Here is a 25,143-nt window from a genome sequence, read left to right as displayed (position 1 = left end):
AAAAAGAAAAATTAAACCTATTGGAACAAAATTTAAAACTAGTTAAGATTAGACGATGCATTTTGTATTTAGCCTTCTAAAAAGCTAGGCCAAGAGCCTTGTAAATAGGTAATATTACCCAATTCTTTCATAGAGGAGAACTTGAATTAAAAAAAAAAAAAAAAAATACTACTTAGGTGGTGTGCGGTTAAATTTGAAAACTAGACTAAAATAAAGTTCAAGACAAGGCTATTTAAAGATAGAGATAAAAAGAAAAGTTTTTATTGTATTTTATTATGAAAAGGAGGCTAAATAAAGTTAAGAACAAATTAGTATTGTTTCTAAATAATTTGTAGCTTTTAGTTTCATCCTTGAACCAATGCTTGTGTTAACTTAATTATTCAATGTTGTTTCCTAAAAAAAACAATAATAACAATTAATTGAATGTTACACTTGTTCCACATTCCTTTTAAAAATTGAATGTAGAGTGATTTTCATTTTCATGAAATTGCTTTACAAAGGCATGAGACTAGAGAGTTCAAATGAAATTGGAAAACTGTCGTTTAATTATATACTCTAAAACTCTAATTTGGTTGGGATTCAATTGATTTCATTTTAGTTATCTTATGGGTAAAATCTAATAATTGAAAGATTGTAAAATTAAATTGTAATTGGACAATATCATAGGTGGATATAGTGGCAGAGGATCAAAGGAGCTAGGGTGGGGACGAGGAGGTAACCCAACTTTTTTTTTTTTAATCTTGAATATTTCCTTCTTTATTTTTTTTTTAATCCTTACAAATTTTATCACAAAAAATCTTATATATATGAAATGGCAAAGTAGCATGACTTCTAACATCATAAATCTTAGTTAAAGTTTTTAGATATCTATAAATAAAATTATTATTTTAAAGTAATTTAAGAAAGTATAAGGTTATTTATATTTATTTAAATAGAATCACAATTTCATTAGGGTTGGACATTTATAAATTATAATTGTGGGGACAAAGACTCAAACTCGTATAGTGGGCTTCAGGGCTTTACCCGAGACAATTGGCAAGTCCGAGGAGAGGCAAATGGTTGTCTAAGGGATTCCCAGTTAAACTCTCATAAGCAAGGAACATATGGAGGACGATCCGAGGAGGAATACCTCCTTGGATGTGATGAGTGTAGCTCGAACGTGCACTCTAGCAATTAGAGGGACCCTCTAATAGGCACTAGCAATAAAAGTGTGCCTTATAAACTCGCAGGGAAGAAGGAAACACAAAATATCCAAGGAAAGGCTATTGGTACTGCATTAAATGCATTGCAACTACTTTTCTGGCTGCATTTATGTGGAGTGGACCTATGAACAGTGCTATCTTGGCTACCACAACTCACAAAAGGCTAAAGAGGGTGTCCGATGGGACAAGCACTCAAGTAGGGATCCAGATGATCAACAAGTGTAGGACCAAGATGGCTCCAAGAAGGCTATATAATATGGGGAGTCCCCATGAGAAAAGGGGGAGAAAAACGGAGAGTAGAAAGAGAACACTGTAGCGATCTAAATTGTTATATTATCCAACGGTGATTAATACATTATCATTTGGCCTCCTCAGACCGAAAGTCTATGAACATCAACGTGTTTTATTTGTGTTTAATCATAGTTCAGTCTAATACTAACCGTTGTCAAATTCGTTAGGACCTAGTTCTTCGACCTATTCTCTATAAATTTATTGTTTTGGGTTCGTTGGACCAAGACCCCATACCTCTTGGGCCTGGGCCCCAAATCATGGCCCTACAATAATGAACATGTTTATGCTAGCAATTATCTCAAGTAATAATGAGAAAACAAACAAGAGTTTTGTTCTTACACTTTTACAGACACCTAATTTTACAACTTGAATTTAACCTCATCTGGAGACAAAAGGGTAATTTTACATCCTAAAGGTAATCGTAACTTTTAATAGTAATTTCATTTACTTCATTTAAAACAAATCTTAAAAGATATCATGAAATCAAATTTTAACTACTAAGATGTATCCACAAAGTTGAGTCCGATCACGTGTGATTGTTAACAATTAATTTTAATTGGTACCATGAGTATTCAATTTAAAATCGGGGACGTGACATAATCCTATTCGATTGAACTATATATAATTGCAAGGTTGCATGCACTCGATTAATCGATTATCAAATATTAATGATTTATTAATTATTGTTGTAATTATCCTTTAAAGGGGGCAATTAGGCAAAATTAAGGGATTTTAAGGCCCTAATAAATGTGATTGGGTTAAAATGACATTTGCTCACTCTTTTGTCAATATCCTTGAATGATTACTAATGAAAACTTAAAATGTATTGTTCCTTTTTTTTAATGTGTTGATGTTAATTATATGACCATAATAGGTTTAGACAAATGGTTTTATCATTTTATTTTTATTTTTATAATTCGATAGTTGGAAGAAGAGTATTTGTCAATGGAGCTACAATGCTCTTGGCAAAAGGTTTTACAATTTAATGGCACATCTTGTAAAAATGAGGAGATTTAAATGTTTGATAATATCCTTTGATTTGTTAAAAAAATTACTTAAGTTTAAGGCCCAAAAAATGTAAAAAGAAAACCAACAAACTACTAAATATATCAAAATGGAAATTTCATTTATATCATCTAAAACATACAAAGAGAGAAATAGAAAAAGAGAAAGCTCTACTTTCTTTCTATTTGGCAAAATTTACCTTGTAACCCTATGTTTTGGAAGGTTTCAATTTGTTTTCTTCATTATATATAATATAATCTATATATATATATAACTGAAACTTTTGAAACTCTCACAATTTTCCACGTCAGCATTATTTAAAAAAAATTATGATTTAAAAAAAAAACCCGATAATACATAATACCCAATAATACAAAAAAATAAATTCTGATTTTCTATTTCTCCCATTCCTCTTCTCCTTCCCCGTTCCACTTCTCTGTCATCCAATACATGCCTCACGGTCAAACCTTCGCCATCGTCCAAAACATTCTCCATCGTCCATAATAGACCCTACGGCCAAAGCCCTTCTCCATCATCCAAAACCCAAACCCGTATTAGCTCCAACAAAACCCGATCCCATTCCCCTTCTCCGTCGTCCAAAACGCCTTTGAAGTGATTTACTCCAATCGCAGATACAAGTCGGCCAAACCCCTTCTCCGTATCAGACCATTCTTTCTGTATTTCTCAATTAATCTATGAATAATATCTTTTCCTATTGTCTTTAATTAGGTTTTTCTATCAATTTAGGGATTTTATCTTTAATTAGGGTTTTCTATCATTTTAGGGATTTCACTTCCTAACCCTCGGGTGTGTTGGGTTTTGGCCGTCAACTGCAACTGAAGCCAGTCTCCTTTGTAAAGGAAGTCCAAACCTGAGGTAAGAATTTTGATTTGCTCTTCAATTGAAAGCCTACCTGCCCAGTTATTCTTCCAATATACTGTTCTTTCTCCACTTCAATTGTTCATGGAATTTTGTTTGTGGTTATGGCTGATCTACTTTGGTGTTTTGGGTTGCTATGGCTGAATGGTTGGCCTTTGGTTTGTCGGCATTAAAAAAGTTTTTTTTTTTTTTTTTTTTAGACGGATATGCTGGGCGGGGTAACAGACTAACAATGGTGTTCATGGGTTGCAATAAGGTTATCCTCATGCCCAATTCTTTTGTTTCATGTATTGAATATAAATTGGATTTTCTGGTTGAAGCCTGAAATTGGTGGTATATCAATTTTCTGTCAATAAGTTTTTAATTTCTAGATTGGATTATTCTAAATTTTTTTTTCGAGTTCTTTTGTTTCAGCACCTATACATCAACTAAGTTCTATTTCTTGGCCATATTTGTTAGGTGTTCGACAAAAGGCCTACAAGAGTAACTATGTACATGGGTTGTCAATTAAAATAAGAAAACAGTTGAATGTATTTCTTTAAAATGGAAACTCAAAATTTATATGTAGAGGAAAGTTTTAGAATGTATCTCTTTCACAAGGTTACTTTTACCAAATCATTTTTGCCAGTATGTATCTCACAAATTTAGCTTTTGTGTAACAGGTCAGTGTTTGGCAACATCTACATGGCACCTCCTTCCATGTCTATTTGTGTAGTTTTGTTTGCCTTATATAATGTTGTACTTAAGCACAACTACGGTACCCAATATACTTCCATTAGGGTGAGATATATTAAGTTGCACTTCTTATTGCAGAAAAAGATGATAAAGTAAGATCTCAAAGGTAAATGCCTTTTGGTAGGTTTTGACTTACTAATGGTTGTATTTATTAAATAGTTGTAAATCCTTTGTCTTTTAATTGTGTTATTGATTCTTGGGGGAAATGTTTTGATGATCCATGTTTAGTTTATCAATTTATCCGTAAAAATGTATTTGGTACTCTAAGAACCCAGTTTTGGTCTGTACAAAACACTCGTATCTTGAATGTGTTTGGCTTTTGATTAGGAAGCTTCTATACAAAAAAAGTTAGATGGTTCTAATGTGAAATGAGTTTGCCATCATGATATGTTAGATAGTTGATGCAGAATCCGTTTTATAACTTATATTTATGACAATGATGGTTAATATCTTAGACATTGTTACCTGACCGGGGTGTAGTTATATGCAAAATGGGGTGCACTGACTTGACCTTTTTTGAAGGCTAGGTTATTTCTGTTAGTATGCTGGATTATTTTTATGTGTGTTGTTTCAAGCCCACCCTTTGGAAACTATGCAGATATTTATGTGTGCTGTTATCTATATTTGTTAGTGGGAGTGAAACTGTGGAGCACTTTGGTTTACTAATCTCTTTAAATTGTGTTATTTTAATTCAAAACTTTTGAATAAGGTTCTAAATGATGTATTATAAATTTTTGGGTGTCAATGTTAGTTACTATTTTGTTATATTAGATGTTACCCATAAGATAATTTTAGACAAGCTATGAGTTTTCCGTGTTTGAAAAATTGAATCTTTATCCAAATATACGGAGGCTTAAAAAGTAAAATTCCATTTTAAATTTAGGGATTTAAAAGGATTTAGTTTTTGGTATTTTGATCAGTTGGTTTTGAATTACATGATTGGGTTAGATTTTGTTTTAATTAAGGTTTTGATTTAGACTTATTCTTCTTCATCTACTGAAATTTCAAAAGGTTGTTTATTCATTTGAATGAAATTGATACCTCTTTTTGGTTGTTTAATTGTTTTAATAATGATTGATTTTGTTTATTTGTTTGGTGTTTTCAGGTTCCCAAAGTGGTTTATTTAGGCTATTATCGGATCGACCTCAACCTTCGACTCATGGTTTGAGTTCTTCATAAAGACAGTGCTCAGTAAAGGCGCTACACTCTGAGCCAAAACATAATGATTTGATGGTCCCTGGTGAGTGCAAAAGTTTGAGTTCGATTTTTTTTTTTTACAAAGTCATTATCTTTTTCAATCATTTGTTATTATTTTAATGATTTAATTTAAAATAGATTTCTTTAAACAACTTCATTTCAAGCAGTATCATCCTTATTATTTTATGTACTTTGATGACATGCTTACTTATGCTCTAAAGAGTGAAGGAGGTTGTGTATGGGGCTTGCAAAAAATATGATGGGGATGTGCAGAGTGATGTGTTAGTGTAAGATTTGTGTCTATATGAGAATAATTTGTGCTTGACATATTGTTCATTGTAGCTTTTGCTACTTTTGTTGTAAATGAATGGACATTTTAAAATTTTGTTATTTAAGATCCAAAAAAAGGTCTCCATATGTTTTATTTTTTATTTTTAAATTTTTTTAAGGTATTGATATCTTGGATTTGTATAAAAATGTTTGCTTTCTTTGTAGGGTTTGGTGTTGTTGGCACATAAAAAGCTCATTAGGGAGAAGCTTGTAGAAGAGGCTGAATAGAACGTCAAGCAGGGGAGGCCAAGAGGGAATATTTCTTGGTAACAAGTATTTCATACTGGACTGCATTGTTCAAGAGCTATTGCTGCATTAAGGTTGCATCAATTAAGTGCTACTACATATTGAGACAAACAAATTTAATTCTATGCAACACTCAATCAAATTAAATCATTTTGAGTTCAAGCCTAAGGTAGACTTGGCAGTGTATGAAAATTGAGGAATAGATGTCTTGATTTGGTTGGATGAATGTTTTTGAATTAGCAAAGTGAATGTATTTTTATATTGCTAATTTTTTTTCCCATTTAGATTGGAGTCTCATGCAAATTTCACATGCCTTTCTTTCAACTCTTTTAAATAATAATATTATTACTCTGCTCTTTTTTCTTTGTTTGGTTGATGGGATGTTATTCAAAATTTAAGTCAATTATTTTTTTAAATTGCACTTAATTTGGTTAGATGGTCCATACTCCTAAATTTCAGATTTCTATTTTTGTCCACTTTGCTTGGTTAGTGTGGAAGTTCAAGAAGGTTAAGGAATTAAGAAATGGGATTCTGGCAATTTTCTTTTGCTCAACGATTGGGATTTGCCAAAAAGAAGCTAATGTTGAATTTGGCAAAATTAATTTTATTTTGGATTAGCACAAGACACCATTATTTGATTGGAATATTTTTAGACTTAAAAGTAACATCTTAAACTACAAATGAAAAATGCATTCAACAAAAGAAGAAAAATAAATCAAGATGATTTTGCATATGTTATATACATTTCACATTTATGTAAAAACTTTCCGCGCATAACACAAGTTAGCGACTAGTATAATGTAATGGAGAAAATCCATTTATAAAATAAAAATAATAACGGAGAAAACCCAGGCCAAGATGGTAAAATGATACATTTTCCAAATCGAAAGGGTGAAAAAATAACGAAAATGTTGAAACGGATGTACTATATAATATTGGAATCAAATTAGTAAAATATTAGATTTAGTTCCAGTCAGACAAACGGAGAAGTCAACATCTAAACTTTTTCAACAAGAGGAGATAAGGGGGCTGGATTTTTGAGGCCGTGACTTTTCTTATTTTTTGCAGAAGCGGGCCCATGACTTAAATATAAAAATGGACCACAAAAATAGTACAAAGTGATATGCTCCACATATGTTGCTCCTTAATGCCTAGGAAAAATTGGCCTAGCACTCTTTTCTTTTCACTTGTTCTACTCAAGAGTACAATTTCTATAAAAATCTTTTAAGTTCAATACCTACTTTGATTAATTTAGCTTAGAGTCTTGATGATTTTATAAAAATATTTTAAGTTTAATACCTACTTTGATTAATTTAGCTTAAAAGTCCAATATTGGATATTGGGAAAAATTTTATTTTATTCAAGTGTGGTCTTGATTAAGTTCCTATAATCGTTGACCTTTAGTTTTAAGAGGTCAAACTCAACTAATTTGATATTAAGATTATAAAAAAAAAAAAAAAAAACTAATTTGATGTTAAATATGTTCATGTTTTCTTGTTATACCAAAAAATAAATATGTTTGGTGAGATTTCCAATAGTAAACTTACTAGCATTAAAAAACTAAAAATAAATATCACTTCTCCAAAAAGTAGAGTCAATTACTAGAAGAGTTCTAGCACCCCCAAAACAAAACAATTAAAAAAAAAAAAGGCTAAAAAGAAAAGAAAAGAAAGGAATGTCATTTGATTTATTTGTCTTAACTACCCCTAAGATTTTAATAGTTTTTTGATGATTTTGCATCATGGTGATCGGTGAATACCAAATTATATTCATATGATGCAGTTTTGACAACAACAAAAAAACATATAATTTAAAATCTTGCTTTATTTTATATATATATATATATAGAGAGAGAGAGAGAGAGAGAGAGAGACACACACACACACACACACACACACACACACACACACACACACAGAGCCAAGACAAGATCTAGTTAAATATGGATAAAACCTGTGAAGTGCTAATCTTGAGTTGCCAAGGAAGACTAGGAAATAGAACAATCCAACCTAGAAAAATTCAAAATTCAAAGTAAAAAACAAAAGAAAAAAGAAAACAGTGAGAGCAAATTAATATTATGAATTATGATGTCACTTTTCTCAAGTTGGTGCAAGAATTTGGATTGCAAAATCAAAGGAAGCTCACAGAAGTCTTATTGCAAGCAGATTGACTTGAAAACATTTTTAGACCTTAAGGCTTAAAACAAGTGTACTCAAAACCACCATTCATGATAAAGAAATGTTGCGGCAAATATGTGATACTTGCAATCACGCAAAGACAAAACCTATTGCAGAATTGTGAATCAATTTATCAATAGTATGACTTGCCATCAGTCTCAAACCTACACTCGACCTTTTCCAACACCCACTACTTCATTTTCCATTGTAACAAATTAACCTTTGATTCATCCATAAAAATGATTAAGCATCCAAAATTTACCATACACATGCAGACTCCTAGAATCAGCTAGTGGAAACGAATTGGTCTTACAAAAAATTAATTACAACTCTGAGCTAGGATTTGTAATTACTTAGCCATGGCCTTTTTTCTTTTGTATTTGAGAAAAGAGAATCCATGTATGCGTCTTGATCTTCACTATACTTCAAATTCATTTAGGAAAAGGTAGCCTGCAAGACATAGAATGATGCACTAAGGCAAACAGTTTCTCTATAGTAGCAGCATGCATTTCTAGGCATGCAGTCAATGATGCTAGTTAAGTTGCTATACAAACAAAAGAATTGCTCATTGACGACTTAAAAGTGACATCAACCTGTGGTTGCAACCATTAATTTCACCAACAAATTTATCTTTCAGTACCATATAAGCCCATATAGAACTGTAAATTAGAATATAGTACATATTGTAATGCTAAATCCAGAGAAATGACTAAACCTAAGGACAAATTCTACTGAAACTACAACTATATGCTATATGGCCCTTAAATATTGAGGTTTGATGCAAATATCCTTTGATTGAATCCTGAATATTATTTCATACTTCATCCAGAAAACTAAAAAATTTTAAGAATTTCACAAACTTACCCCAACATGAGAGATATGTCTGAACTATCATTGTCTTGAGGATCAAATGAGTTGTAAATGTTGGTGATTAACTCAAATGACTGACCTTGTTCAATTACATGTGTTTGAGTGCTAAACAAATTCTCCATCTGTGGAAGAGACATTTTTTATAACTGAGATAGGAAGAGAGGAGGAAGAACTTTTTCTATTAAAAAAAAAAAAAAAATAGACCTACAACCTGTTCTAGTCGTTGGTTTTCTTCCATCAGTTCGGCTCCCTGTATTAAAAGAATAAGATGAACAGAGAGCCATTACTAAGAATTCTTAGCCTTAAATACAAAATATAATTTAATTAATATGGTATATTTACCTAACTTCTTATATATGAAATCGATGCATTATGAATTGGTATAGGTCAGGTGATAGGATAAACAATATGACATTCAGTTCTGAATTTATGTTGACAATGGTTTCAACTAAATATTCAATGGTGGTTGTTACTTCTTGTTAACCATATGAACTTTTCCTTTCTCTACCCATTGAGCTAGCCAGTGCACACAAAGACCACTATTTTTATGAACTTGCACCAACTTGCATTAACATTATGACAAAGTTTTACAGCTGACATTTGCTAAAGATGGATTTAGGGTTTAAGCATATAACATTATAGTAGTCCTAATTGTACACAGTACTAACTATATTACTACAATCCTAGGGTTAACGCAGAGTTAGTCTACTACATATTCCCTTAAATAAGTACACTATTATACACAAAATTCAATAATAAATATGTAGTTGTTTAAAACTTTCTACTGTTAACATAGGACTCTAAGACAAAACCACCTTAATTCCTTGTGTTCTTTCATCTTCTCTTAGTTTCTTCTTTCCACCTAATATTTCAAGATTTTACCATGATATCATTATGGAGCGGATCATCACTAAAGTACGAAACTGTTATACATTGAAACCATATGAACTTTAGCTCAAGGGCACTGATCTGTTCCGGAAATGCCTTGCAAACATTATAATAATTGTATGAAATGTCCTGCAAAGATTTAAAGTTTGGAACATGACCTTTTGCTTAAGGGCAGTGATCTCTTCCAGAAATCTTTCACCCTGCAAGACAAAAGTTTCTTATATTAAGATAAAGTACATAAATTTCAACACTCCATTATAATGCCGGCAAACAGAGATAAAAAAGAGAGACAAGCCTTTGTTACTATAACACGGCTCAGGCCTACTTCAAGCTCTTTCTCTAGTTTCTGTAATTCTTCTATATCCATTCCCGAGAGCTCTTCTCCTCTAATTTTCCTGTGTTAGGTGTGAACATTTCTCAATATTAATTTATTGTGGTATGTATATGTCTTTACAGTAACAAGATGATAGTGATGTAGCTATAATACCTCAATTCATTTGTCTTCTCCTCTATTTCCTTGCTCAACATGGCGTAGGACATACCGTTCTCAAGCTAATATAAACAATTACCGTTCATGAAGATTTTTGAAATGTGATGTGTTACCGAGCACTTTAATATAACAATGGTTCTAAAATATGTAAGTGTTGAAGTGGGCCCGCGTGTGTGGCTTGAATTGCCACAAGCCCAAGTCAGTTACAAGTAAACCAAATACAACTTCTAATAGGAAACCACAAGTCCAAGTTGGTCACAGCAGTTGACCAATACAATTGATACAAAGAATCCTATATTGCTAACTTAAGCATAGCAACATATAAGTGCTCTTTGTTCTGCGTTATGTTTTTTCATGAGATAGCTTCTTAAATATACATCTTTCTTACTTATCAAAAAAAAAAAATATATATATATATATATAAGTGCTAGTGTGCGGCAATTATAAGAGACAATTTCTAAAACCAAGGAGCAGCTGCATAAGAAGAAGAATAGAGTTTTGTTGTCTTGTGGGTGAGAGAGAGAGAGTTAGGGTGTATTGGGATTTGGGTTTCTAGAGAGTGTTATTGTGCACTATTATATCTCTCTATTTTTATAGTGAAATTTCTCCATCGCCGCCGAAAAGGTAGGCAATTTGCCGAACCACGTAAATTCTTATGTTCTTTGTGTGTGCTTGTTATTTAATTTCTACTTATTTACTGTTATTGATTTGAGTCCTAAGGTGTTATTTGCACAACAAGTGGTATCGGAGCCATGTTAGGATTCAATCTTTTGAATTCAGTAAAGATGTCAAGCACGGAGTATGATGTGGCGAAGTTTTATGGTAAAAGAAAATTTTCCCTTTGGCAAAGGCGGATGAAGGATCTCCTAATTCAACAAGGAGTTCATAAAACCTTGCTTGGGAAGGAGAAGAAACCAAAAACAATGAAGGATGAAAAATGGGTAGAGATTGATGAGAAAGCAGGTAGCGCTATTCGTCTCAACCTAGGTGATGAGCTTATTCACAACATCCTAGAAGTAAAGACCACAAAAGAAGTTTGGGTCAAACTAAAAGGTCTTTATATGAGAAAGAATCTGATGAACAAATTGTACGTGTAGAAGCAACTTTACAGTTTGCATATGAAGGAGGGTTCAGATTTGTTGGAGCAGCTCAACACGTTTAACATGTTGAACACCCAATTGTCAAGTTTTGGGGTGAATTATGAGGATAAAGATAAAGCATTAATCTTATTAGCATCGCTGCCTACACATTTTGATCATTTAGTGATTACGTTGATGTACTAGAAAGAGACTGTAGTACTTGATAAGGTGACTAGTTCTCTGTTGTCACACGTAAAGATGAAGCTAGATGACAATGGTTCTCAGGTTGATGGACTTATTGTAAGGTCAAAGTCGAGTAATCGGCGTAGAAGTGAGTAAAAAACCAATGGGAAGAGATCTCAGTCTAGATCACGTACAAAGAAAGATGTAGAGTGCTTTTATTGTCTCAAGAAAGGGCACTACAAGAAACAATGTAAAGAGTTGACAGAGCATTTTGAGGAGAAGAGGAATGGAAAGAAGCCCTTAGAATCAGCTAGTGTTGTTGAAGAAACATCAAATGAAAGTGAGCTTGGTGCAGATTTAATTTCAGTCTCATTCAAGTAATAATGTTCTACTGGAATCTTGGGTTTTAGATTCAACATGCTCATATCATATGACTCCACAGAAAGATTGGTTTGACATGTATAAGCCTTACAATGGTGGTATGGTCCAAATGGGTAATGATACTACATGTCCGGTTATTGGGATTGGTACTGTGAAGATCAAGATGTTTGATGGAGTTGTAAGAGTTCTTAGTAATGTCAGATATATTCTAGATCTTAGGAAGAATTTAATTTCTTTAGGAGTATTAGATGATTTGGGGTACTCATACACATTAAAGGGTGGAGTCATGAAGATTACCAAAGTTGCTTTGATGGTGATGAAGGGACAGAAAGTAAGCACGCTTTACAGATTGATAAGGAACACAGTTGTAGGAAGAGTTGCAGTCACCACTTTGATAGAGTCCAGCACTGACGACACAAAATTATGGCATACGCGACTTGGCCATATTGGTGAATGTGGTGTGTCTGCTACACAAGAGAAATTTATTAAAGGGGGTGAAGACATGCAAGCTAGACTTCTGTGAGTATTGTGTGTATTGGAAGCAGCATAGAGTCAGTTTCAAGATAGGCTCTCATACAAGTAAGGGTGTTCTTGACCATGTGATGCAGCCACCCTCTATCCTTAGGCTAGCCAACCAACCCCCTTTATCATTAGGACTGACAACCAGCTACCCTCTACAAGCCAAACAGCTAGCCAACCTTTCTGACCTCTTAGGACAGCCAGCAGCCCCTTATTTGGACTTATGTAACTATTAGCTACTTTATTTCCTAATAGTTAAAGATTATAAATACGTTAGCTATGTAAGAGTACAATCAATTTTTTATGTAAATATAATTTAGTTTCAGACTTGGACAGAAACTTATTTCTCCAGTTTCTCTGTAATTCCAGCTTTAATTCTTAATTTTAATGCAATTCTAGTTCAAGTTCTTAATCAATTGATCTTGATTCCCATCATTTGGAATCAGAGCACAGACCTGGTCCTCTTTTTCCCTACCACTTTGATCATTTGAGCCCTAGATTTCCTTGTGTTTCTTTTTTTCTCCCTCCATTCGAGATCCTAGAATTTAGATCTAGGTTCCTTGTGCCAGTCTAATTTGTGGCCGTTGCAGATATCACAGATTTGATCACTTGTGTTGTTGCTTCTATTTACAATTTTTTCACAGATTGTGAAGCTTCTAATGGCTCAAAGAAGGAGAGGAAGGAGAGGTGGAATAAGAGGGAATCAAATGGATGTTGGGGAAGGAGTTGAAGCCAACCCTCTGGTGGGGAGAAATGTTGGACGGAATCAAAATTTAGAGAGAGAAGACACAATTGCTGAATTAAGGAGACAAGTTGTGGCACTTACAGAGGTGGTGCAGCGTATGTAGCCTCCTTATGAGAATACCGATGAGTCCGATGACTGTCATTCTCATTTTGAGAACCCTTTTGGAGTTCCCCCAAGGGGTAGACCTTATGTGTAAAGAAGTGAGCCAAGGCTTGACTACAACTTCAAGGTTGAAGAGAGGGTGCTTGATTATTATGAAGTTATGGATGAAAAGAAAGTGAAGCTAGTCGTTATTCGCCTTAAAGGGAGAGCTTCTACTTGGTGGGAACAATTGCAAATTTCTCGCCAAAGAAGTGGTAAAGTCAAGATCAAGAGATGGGAGAAGATGAAGAAAAAGCTCCGTGAGCAATTTCCTCCTTTTAACTACACCCAATCACTCTACAAAGACCTGCACAACCTTAAGCAAGAGGAAAGTGTAGAGGAGTATATGGAGGTGTTTCACCAACTTGTAGTAAGGGTAGATTTGAATGAAAGTGAGGAACAAATGGTTGCAAGGTACTTGAGTGGATTGAAGCCATCCATCCAAGATGTCCTTAGTTTTCAATCATTGTGGAACGTGTTGGAAGCCTACAACCGGGCTTTACTGGTAGAGAAGCAACAAACTAGGCTAGCTTTAAGGCCTGGACAGTGGGGTTCCAGGTCTGGGCAAGGGATTTCTAGCCAATATAAGGTTGGTAATTCAAGTACAAATGGGAGAGGAAAAACTTCTGGGGTTGAACAGCAACCAGCAGGTTCTAAATCTGCTATTACAGCCCCAAAACAGTCCCAAACATCCGTTGTTGGCGGGGGTAGACAACAACAGGTAGGTACTTTCAAATGTTTCTAGTGTGGAGAGTTGGGGCATCGATCTTCGGATTGTAGGAAGAAGGCTCTTATGTTGGAGGAAGTAAAAGAGCTTGAACATGAAGATGGAGAACCCATTTTTGATCAACCTTCAAACGAGGTTGGAGGTGATTTTGAAGAAGAAGAGGGCTTGACACTTGTGATGAGAAAGACTCTTCTTGCTCCTAAATTCAATTCCGAAGAAGATTGGTTGAGAACCAATATTTTTTATACAACTTGCAGCATTGAAGGAAGAGTTTGTAAACTTTGTAGTATGATCATCGATGGGGGAAGTTGTGAAAATGTGGTCTCTCAAGAGGTGGTTGATAAGTTGAGACTTGCCACTCAAGATCACCCACATCCCTACAAACTTTCTGGTTCAAGAAGGGTAATGAGGTGAAAGTAACGAAGCGTTGCTTGGTGCCATTTTCTATCTGGAAGAAAGATTTTGATGAAGTTTGGTGTGATGTAGTACCAATGGATGCGTGCCATATCCTTCTTGGGAGACCTTGGCAATATGATCGCCAAACAATGCATGATGGGAAGAAAAACACCTATACCTTAAACAAAGACAATTAGCAATTTACTTTGCTGCGAATGAAGGAAAAGGTGACTTCTAAATCCTCTACAACCTCTTTACTCCCTTCTAAAAGCTTCATTCAAGAAAGTCAAGATAATGGCTATATTTTGGCATTAATTCCAGTCAACACAATGGCTGGAATTGATGTTCCTAGTGCTGTCACTGAGTTATTACAGCAATATGGTGATGTTTTTCCCCATGAGTTACCTCCTGACTTGCCTCCTATGCGAGACATTCAACATGCCATTGATTTGGTACCGGGTGCACCCCTTCCAAACAAGGCAGCATATCATATGGCTCCAAAAGAAAAGGAAGAGTTGCAAAAACAAGTTCAAGAGATTCTTGATAGAGGCTACATTCGGGCTAGTATTAGCCCTTGTGTGGTACCCGCTCTCTTGACTCCTAAGAAGGATGGCTCCTGGAGGATGTGTGTGGATAGTAGAGCTATCAACAAGATCACAATCACGTAATGTTTTCCAATTCCTAGATTGGATGACATGCTAGATTGCTTGGTGGGTGCAAAGGTGTTTTCTATGATTAATTTGTGGAGTGGGTATCATCAAATTAGAATTCGCCCAGGAGATGAATGGAAGACGGCCTTCAAGACACATCATGGATTATTTGAATGGCTTGTCATGCCATTTGGTTTGACAAATGCACCTAGCACTTTCATGAGGGTGATGACACAAATGTTGCAACCACTATTGGGGGTTTGTGTTGTAGTGTATTTTGATGATATTTTGGTGTATAGCCGCTGTTTGGAGGAATGCTTGGTGCATTTACAACTTGTGCTTGACATTTTGAGGAGAGAAGAGTTTTATGGTAACATGAAAAAGTGTAGCTTTGGGATGGATCAAGTGGTGTTCTTTGGGTATGTTGTGTCTTCCAAAGGAGTGTTCATGGATGAAAACAAGGTTAAGGCAATCGTTGATTAGCCTACACCTTCTAGTGTGCATGAGGTGAGTAGTTTCCATGGTCTTGCTACCTTTTATAGAAGGTTTATTAGCAATTTTAGCACCATTGCAGCACCTCTCACCAATTGTCTCAAACAAAAGTCCTTTGTTTGGACTGAAGCTTCCAACTTTTGAAGAGGAAGTTAATTGAAGCTCCTATCCTTGCCTTGCCCAATTTTGACAAAATATTTGAGCTTAATTGTGATGCATCAAGAGTGGGAATTGGGAGTGTCCTTAGCCAAGAAGGGCAGCCCATAGCATTCTTTAGTGAGAAGTTGAATGAACCAAAACTTAGGTATTCTACCTATAACAAGGAATTCTATGCTATTGTTGAAGCCATCAAGCATTGGAGTTACTATTTGGCCTACAAGGAGTTTATTCTACACACTGATCATGAGGCTTTGAAATATCTCAATAGTCAATCTAATGTGAACAAGAGGCATGCTTAGTGGGTAAGCTTTTTGCAGCAATTCACTTTCTCATTGAAATATCAGTCGGGAATTCTCAACAAAGTGGCTGATGGGTTGAGTAGGAGGACTAATTTCTTGGTTGAAATGCAAGCTAAGGTCGCTGGTTTTGAAGTTTTCGAGGAGAGTTACCAAACATTTAAAGCCTTATTTTCCAACTGAAACTTGAGGGCAAGTTTCCTTTATGGAGGGGAGTATGATGCAGCCACCCTCTATCCTTAGACTAGCCAACCAACCCCCCCTCTACCATTAGGACTAATAACCAGCCACCCTCTACAAGCCAAACAGCCAGTCAACCTTTCTGACCTCTTAGGGTAGCCGACAGCCCCTTATTTTGACTTCTCATATTTGCCATGTATCCTCTTTAATTACAGTTTTGACTTATGTAACTATTAGCTACTTTATTTCCTAATAGTTAAAAATTATAAATAGGCTAGCTATGTAAGAGAACAATTAGTTTTTGATGTGAATATAATTTAGTTTCAGACCTGGACAAAAACTTGTTTATCCAGTTTCTCTGTAATTCCAGCTTTAATTCTTAATTTTAATGCAATTCTAGTTCAAGTTCTTAATCAATTGATCTTGATTCCCATCACTATGTTCATTTAGATGTTTGGAGTCCAGTTTCAATTTCTTCTCATAGTGATGATCAGTACTTTGTCAATTTCTATGATGACCACTCTAGAAGGGTATGGATTTATTTTATGAGGCATAAGTTTGATGTGTTTCGCATATTTAAAAAGTGGAAAGCACAAGTTGAAAATCAGACTAGTAGGAAAATTAAATACTTTAGAATAGATAATGGACTAGAGTACAGAGATAAAAAAAAATTATAAGATTTTGTGAATTAGAAGGTATTACTCGTCACTTCATAGTTAAAGGAACTCCAGAGTGGAATGGAGTTGTAGAGAGAATGAACAGAACCTTAGCAGAAAGAGCCAGATGCATGAGATTGAATACGGTTGCCAAAGGTGTTCTTAGCAAAGATGGTAAACAAAGCAAGCTTCATTATTTATAGATCTCCATCATCAGCCATTGATTCAAAGATTCTAGAAGAGTTTTGGACAGGTAGACCAGTTGATTATTTGAGTCTAAAAATCTTTGGTTGTCCAACTTATGTGCATGTGCAGAGTGGAGAGCATTCTTAATTGGATTCGAATTCGAGAAAATGCATATTTCTTGGTTTTGAAAAAGGTGTTAAAGGCTAAAGGCTTTGGGATCCAATCTCAAAGAAAATGGTGACCAACAAAGATGTCATATTTGATGAAGCCTTTATGTTGAGACAGAATGAAGCAAAGACGTGATAATAGTTCACTGGAGAAATTAACTGTTGAGGTGGAGTTTGATAAGAATTGTTCACCCAGTGATAAGGGTAATGATAATGATATTGATCTACAACAACAACAAAAAGAGCCATATTCAATTGCTAAATGTAGAGAGAAGCGGGTTCACAAAGCACCACATAAATATGGCTTTGAAGATATGGTTAGCTTTGCTCTCATAACCAATAGTGGAGATCCATCGTCTTATAGGGATGTAGAAGAGATGGGGTCATTACAGAAGAATAAGACTTAGGAATCATTGAAATTGTCCAAGGGAAAGAAGGCTACTGGTTGCAAGTGGGTATACCGCAAGAAAAAAGCAATATCCGAAATTGAAGGTGAATAATTCAAGGCACAGTTAGTGGCTAAGGATTACTCACAAAAAGAGGAAGAGAATGCACCTAGAATGTTAACAAAGCCAGTTTCAACAAAAAAGTTCAAGAGCTGCTTGAACATGATTGGTGTTTGCAACTTTTGAGCCCTTAAGCTCTAAGATGGAAGTGATGGAGGAATTTGCTAGTGTAGCTTGATCAATTCAAGCCAAGGTAGACATATGTTGAAGTGGGCCTGCGTGTGTGGCTTGAATTGCCACAAGCCCAAGTCAATTACAAGTAAACCAAATACAACTTGCAATAGGAAACCACAAGTCTAAGTCAGTCACAATAGTTGACCGAATACAATTGATACAAGGAATCCTACATTGCTGACTTAAGCATAGCAATATATAAGTGCTAGTGTGCGGCAATTACAAGAGACAATTCCTAAAACCTAGCAGCAGCCACATAAGAAGAAGAATAGAGTTTTCTTGTATTGTGGGTGAGAGAGAGTTAAAGTGTATTGGGATTTGGGTTTCTAGAGAGTGTTATTGTGCTCTATTGTATCTCCCTATTTTTATAGTGAAATTTCTCCATCGTTGCCGTGGAGGTAGGTAGTTTGTCAAACCACATAAATTCTTGTGTTCTTTGTGTGTACTTGTTATTTAATTTTTGCTTATTTATGACAGTAAGATTTTCAATAAAATGCAAATTTCAAAGTTTTCATGAAAATTTCATGAGAAAGTGCATCAAGAAATAATCCAGAGTCTTGTTTCCTTCTGACAATGATAAAATTACCTGCATTAACTTTAAGATGAAAACATTGGAAAAAACTTTGAGAGTTATATATCATTTTTATTATTTATGGTAAGTTTAAGTTATGACCAAGATCTACACTACTTTTCAAGTAAATTCCTTCACTCAGGAAATCATTTAATTATTTAATCATTTTTGGTATTTATGGTACGTGCTTTACTGTAAACAAGTTGATAGCAATGACTATAAGATGTGAGCACCTTTTATTTTATAAATGGTTCTAAAATATGTAAGCAATTCCAATCCTGCCTTTAATAAGAAATTTTTAGGTTGCCGAAATGTTAGGGCCACAACAAGTCCTCTAGGTGTTCCAAAAAATGATACCTAGCTTTTCTTATGGTGGTACGATTTTCAATAAAATGTAAGTCTCAAAATTTCCATGAAAATTTCATTAGCTATCAGATTAAGAAATAATCCTGTCATGTTTCCTTATGACAATGATAAAATTGTGTATCACCATTAAAATGAAAACATTGGAAATAAGAATATTTAGATGGATAGATGAAAATACACGTAAAGATATAATTTGAAATAAGGAAATCTCCTTGAAGTTAGGGGTGACCCTATTGATAAAGTTAGAGGTGGTCATGTTTAGAAGAGAGCGATTAGTACACCAATAAGAAAGAACAAGTTGATTCAAGTTAAGGTAATGAAAAGGGGTAGAGGACGACGAAAAAAAAAAAAACAAAAAACAAAAAAACATTAGTAAAAGTAATTAAAAGGACTTGTCAACTAAGGAAGTAACAAAGACTATGAATTCGGAGAGAATAGAATTAAGGAAAAATACATGTGGCTGACTAAACTATTGAGAATTCATAATTGACAATAAAAATTTTTGGGACTAAGACTTCATTGCTGTTGTATGGTAATTTTAAGTTATGGCCATGACCTATGCCACTTTTTGGACAAATTCCTCCATTTAGGCATTCGTTTAGTAATTTTTGCTATTTACGGAAAGTTTTTTTAACTTTCAATTTAGAATTCAAAATAAGTTCCCATTTGTTTTGAAATGTTTCCTAAGGTTTGTAGGATTTGATTTTGTAAATTTTATAATTTTGATGTTTTTGGCAATTTTTCATATCTCTAGCCTCATTTTTTGCTTAACGGGTGTTTTATGGTCTACTAGCCTCTCTATGATTTCTTTTCCCATTTATATGCATAGTAGCCTCCAAGGAAATTCAGAATTTCGTTAATAAAAATTTCTAAAAGTTTTTTCTCCATTCCATTTGGTGGACGTTGAATTTCTCCTTGTGAATTAAAGGAACCTCTTATGGATTCAAGAGTTATCATCTCAAAGTAGATGTAATCTGTTTCTTATGACTTTCCACCTCACTTATTTACCTAACTAAAAAACTTCAAAACATCATACCTGGAAGTCAAGAGATAGTTGGTTCATTCTGCCAAGATTTGCTGGATGTAGATTATGCCTTTCAATTACTTGCTGCATACTTCAGACAACAAAAGGATAACACATTCAATTCTTTTATCTGACTCTCATTTTAGTAAATTGAAAGTGCATACGAACTTATAAACTACTAGTATGTATATCTGACTCATATCTGAGGAAATAAAACTTGAGCTGGTGACTAAAGAATTAATTATTTATCTCATGCTAGCATACCGCATATCTACCATTGTCTGCAAGCCAATTGTGTTCTCAATTAAAATGTGAAGCACAAGTGATATTTATGTTGATTGGCACAAACTATGTGCAAACTTCTAATTTTGTCAAACTATAAGGGTGAACATCTATATGAACCCCTAAATTATTTATATTGATTGACACAAGGGGTACATTATGACGAAGGGAGCATTAAAATTATCTAAGATTTTATTTTTGAGTGTAAATTTTTTTTTTTAACTTTAAATTTTAAATTTAGTTTTAATGTTGAGGGTTTTAAATGATTTGACTAGGCAATTTTCTATATTGGTGCAATCCCTAAACCCTATTAAATTAGTGCTCTTATAATCATGAAAGGCAATACAATTCGAATGAGAATAATTTGATGATTTGAGAGTTATGACTTTCTCTTTGTTTGGTAGTGGTGCTGAATACCCTTAGGTGGTGATGCCTAGGGCTTACAAGCAGATTTCAGAAGGTGAAGCCTAATGTTTGTCATGTTTATCCTTTTATTCACCTTTTATCTTTATTTTCCTATTTTATTCTACATCAACTTGGTATAAGAAAGTTTGATCCCCTCCACCCAATTCAAATCCACCCAAAAAAAAAAAAAAAAAATTACACGCATTAGCCCAATTTTCAAAAGAAGAAGAAGTGAGATTAGCCCATTAAACCCAAAAACCAACCCGTGCATATCAAGTTCTTTAGCTTTTAGCAACGAGTAGAGTTTCAGTCTTTGTATTTTGTGGCTAAAAATGACTTCCTTTGATAGAGACTTTGAGAAGCAGCTTAAGGAGGATGGGAATTGGGAAAAGCCTCCTTAACTGTTTTTCCTCAATTGATAACCTCCTCACTCTTATTGATAAAGTCAAAAATTTGTTAGAAAATGTGGATCTTGCGTCAAACAAATCAATGCACGATGCACTTTAACCTTCAATGAAGGCATTGGTCACTAATGAACTTTTCAATTGCATCTTGCATCACTGAGATTACGAGGATAACAACATTGGATGCCCCATATGATGATGAGCAAATGAAGGAAATATTTCAGCTGATTGTAGCTACATTTGAAAATTTGTCCATTTGTCTCATGTGCTCAATTGTTACTATACGAAGGAGGCTTCAAATCTTAACACTATTGCAAAGGTTCGATCATGCTTGGTGATGCTGGACCTTGAGTGTGATGCATTGATTGTTGTTTCAAATTTTCTTTAAAATAATTAGGTCCATCTATTCACTTGTTGTATTTTTGGCCATGGAAACAATTATGTCTCTGGACATATATAAAGAAATTTCCTTGAATCTTCTCAGTCCACTTTTAGCTAGTGTAAGAAAGGAAATTCAAAAAGTTTCACCTATTTTGTAAAAATTGGGGTAGCAAGTAATCACTAAAAGTAATGCCTAACAAGACAAAATAATGGCATCCACTCAAAAACTACCCAACAAACTTGAGGGTAAAGCTTTACACATGAGAGATAGTAACATTGAGGCACCAAAAATTGGTTATGCAAAGGAGATGCACGTTGAGGCACCAAAATTATTTTTGAACGTGAAAATAATATATTGTTTTTGACTTTAAATTTTGAATTTGGTTTTAATGTGGAGGGTTTTAAGAGATTTGATTAGGCATTTTCCATATTGGTGTAATACCTAAACCCTATTAAACTAGTACTTTTGTAGCCGTGAAAGGTAGTACAATATGAATAAGAATAATTTGATAATTTGAGAATGATAGATTTCTCTTTGTTTGGTGGTGAATGGTGATGTCTAGGGCTTGCTGGCAAATTCTAGGTGGTGAAGTCTAGTATTTGTCTTGTTTATTCTCTCATTCTTATTTTCCTATTGTGTTCTACATCATATTAATTTCTCACTTATTTGGTAAATTTCTAATTTTTCCAGGCATCAAATAAAATGACTTAAGACTTTTGGATTTGGTTCAAGCTATTCCATTAAAATGTTACATTATTACTACTTGCAGGATAAATATCATACAGTAAATACTGTTTCAGTTTTGGAAAGTTTAAAGATTGAAAAGATACCCTAAAATTCAAAGTTAGACTTCACAAAACTCGTCATATTAGTTTTCCAGGAAAGTTCATCATGAAAACCTACAAAATCCTAGGCATCTAGGTATACAATTCTTATTATTCAAATTAATGTTGCTGAAAATTTTATCATTAACTACATTGAAATTCCTTTTGAAAATGCTTTATCTGGTTAATTGCAATTCTTAACAACCACAATCAAAGACAAGTTGATAAGTCCCACTAATGCACTGTACAGAGCACAATCATGATGGAAAAGGCCATGTTATTATCATGATCCTGATTAATGTGACTATAAAATCAATACTAAAACTAACATAGTACTTATCAAATTTGAAAGAAATCTAGTTAATTGACTAAGTTATGCTACATATTTTCACTGTGGTTTAATTAGTAATTAGAGATTCTTATTCAAAGTCAAGTCAGTCATGACATCATTTCGCATGAGTATGTCTTCCTAATCTTATTCTTTCTACTTGTTGGCTTACTAAAGCCAGTGCTGCCAGTCATAGATCTTCACAGCTAGGTTATTCCAACATTTGATCGTGTTCATCATTCCTGTCATGGAATTATCATCAATTGAAACTTAAGTGGTTATCCTGTCTGTCTGTAGTCCTTCATTAAGAATTGTGTAACTAGCCTTGCTTAGATGGTAAAGTCTCTTATATTTAGGAACATGTAAACGTAATTCTTTTTTTCATTTTCAAAATAAACGAGAAAACACTTTTGTCCTCTCTTGATGTTACCATTTTCCTATCTGTAATGCTTGTTAGAATGGTAGAATTCTGTGTCACCTTTGATGTGATACTAGGGGTAAGATCTCCAATTTGCCAGTTTGTGGTTTTGTATCACTGAATGGAAATTTCAGTTCATTTTAAGTACCGTATCTCAAAAGGCTAAACTAGAGTACTCTATATCTTTCCCTATGATGTCCTACATAGGTCTTGTTTTAAACATACACAGCTACAGTACCCCCATTGAGATTTCAAGCAGACATACATTGCTCGTGAATGTATATTTTCTACGAGATCCTGACTTGTCCACTGCTTATGCAGCCTCATTTCAAAGAATTTGGCTATGTACTTTCCTTATAAATAAATGCTTCATCCATATCGTAGAACTTTCTTTTTGAATTCTCAAATTGCAATCTTTGAGGGAGGGTTTGGCGTGGTTAGCTTATGAAGGGTTTAACCCAGGAGGAGAGAGACATTTGACCACACTATCCAACCAAGGAGGAAAAGGTTATTCCAGACAAGCTCACAAAAACATGAAAAATATAAAAGGTGACACAGAAAAACTACCTTCTATCTACCAATTAAAGTTTAAGTGATTTTCTGAGAGTTATCCTTCTAACTCAAGTTGAATTGCTTACAATCGGTTTGCTAGCCAAACTACCAATTACAATCCATTTAAAGTTGTGTATAGTCAAAATCCTATTACCCTTGAACACAAAAATCCTAGTAATGCTATTGACATGAAATTACTGCTTACTACTAATCGCTGTAGTGGAGATAATGAGGAAAGAGTAAAGTATATAAAATTGCTACTCATAATTTTAGTGGAGACATTGAGGACAGAGTAAAATATATAAAGAAGTTGCATGAAAATGTTCAAGACTGATTTCTCAAACAAATTCAAAAGTACCAAAAAAGTAAGCCAACAAACATAGAAAACCAGCAGCTTGTATGGAAGGTGATTTGGTGGGGATTCATCTTGAGGAGAATGTTTTCTAGTCGGATATCTTGACTTTTGCCTAGAGTTGATAGTCCTTTCAAAGTACTTCAATTTTTTAGCAAAAATATATACAAACTATATAAAGTCAAGTGAATAGGGCTTGTTATCTGTTTTTTAAATATTTGGTTAAACCTTTACTTTGTATAGTTTGTATTGAAATGTAAGTTATTTCTTATGCATGGAGAGTTGTTCCAAGTAAATCCTGTTTAAGTCCTAGGTCATGAATGAAATTAAAAGAGAGTATTATTTTGAATTGAAAATTGGCCTTTGGCTTTTCTTTTATCTCTTTGCATCAAACCTTCTACCTAAGAAAATTTTTGTAGACAACTTATCCGAAAATACCAAACAACACAGGATAAACGAAGTCCTTCCTGCCCATTGTTTACCAAAAAAATTGCATTATTGATAAAATTTCTCTATATGAACAATCAATACCCAAAACTATTTTTTCAGTAAACAATCAAATAAATATCCAAATTTTTCATAAGATTTAATGAATGAAGGGGGAACTTTAAGATTGTGAACCAAATCTTCTAATTTTCTATTACATATAAATTTTTATATTCTCTCTTCCTTCCCCCCCCCCCCCCTTAAAATCAAAATTTATTGATCTCTTCTCACATTTCTTGCTATTTTTTAAATGTGTTATTTTTTCCTTCTTTATGGGTATTAAGCATGGAAATTCTAAAATGGAGTTTAAAGTTAATTCTATTTCCCCAAATTTGAGTGAACAATACTAACAAATTATTTTTTGTTTTTTATTTTTTTGAGAACCTAACAAACTAAAGTTTCTTACTCCCTAAGGTTGTACTTCACATGACAGGTAATACACACATTAGAACGTGATGAAGCACCCTTATATGATATATGATATATCATGCCAATTTACAAAATAATGGAGCACCCCTGTATGATTTCATATAAGATGACTTCAAACTTATGTGGCACAAAAGATTTAATTTGATTTCAAGCAAAAAATGATAATTTTATTTTATCATTAAACCCTAAAAGTCTCTTCAATATAATAATTAAAGCCGAAAAAAATTAAAATGAAATTTAAAAAAATAATTGAGATACTTTCATTAGGACATCCTTTCAAGTACGATGTTTAGGCATATCTAATGCTATTAATATAGCCTAGTCTATATCTGTATACTATTTCTTTTCCCATTTGTTTAATATACTTATATAG

General features: G+C 33.9%; 1 protein-coding gene across 3 annotated transcripts in view; it reads right to left on the bottom strand.

Annotated features, from left to right (window-relative positions):
* The window catches only part of LOC115968145 (MADS-box protein JOINTLESS-like), a 32,687-nt gene that overhangs the window by 832 nt on the left and 6,712 nt on the right, over window positions 1-25,143 (bottom strand). The window contains exons 2-8 of one of the 3 annotated variants that reach the window (XM_031087436.1): window positions 19,921-19,999; window positions 10,308-10,372; window positions 10,116-10,215; window positions 9,979-10,020; window positions 9,144-9,182; window positions 8,927-9,054; window positions 7,839-7,894 (exon numbers count right to left, since the gene is read on the bottom strand). In XM_031087436.1, the coding sequence (XP_030943296.1) occupies window positions 7,873-7,894; window positions 8,927-9,054; window positions 9,144-9,182; window positions 9,979-10,020; window positions 10,116-10,215; window positions 10,308-10,372; window positions 19,921-19,999 (475 nt within the window). In that variant the 3' untranslated portion in view covers window positions 7,839-7,872. Of the gene's footprint in view, window positions 1-7,838; window positions 7,895-8,267; window positions 8,513-8,926; window positions 9,055-9,143; window positions 9,183-9,978; window positions 10,021-10,115; window positions 10,216-10,307; window positions 10,373-19,920; window positions 20,000-25,143 lie in introns of those variants that run through there. The other 2 variants (XM_031087438.1, XM_031087437.1) reach the window with 2 other exon arrangements.

Source organism: Quercus lobata, chromosome 11 (assembly GCF_001633185.2).
Source record: "Quercus lobata isolate SW786 chromosome 11, ValleyOak3.0 Primary Assembly, whole genome shotgun sequence".
Taxonomy (NCBI): Eukaryota; Viridiplantae; Streptophyta; class Magnoliopsida; order Fagales; family Fagaceae; genus Quercus; species Quercus lobata.
This window is presented reverse-complemented; position numbering and strand designations above follow the sequence as displayed.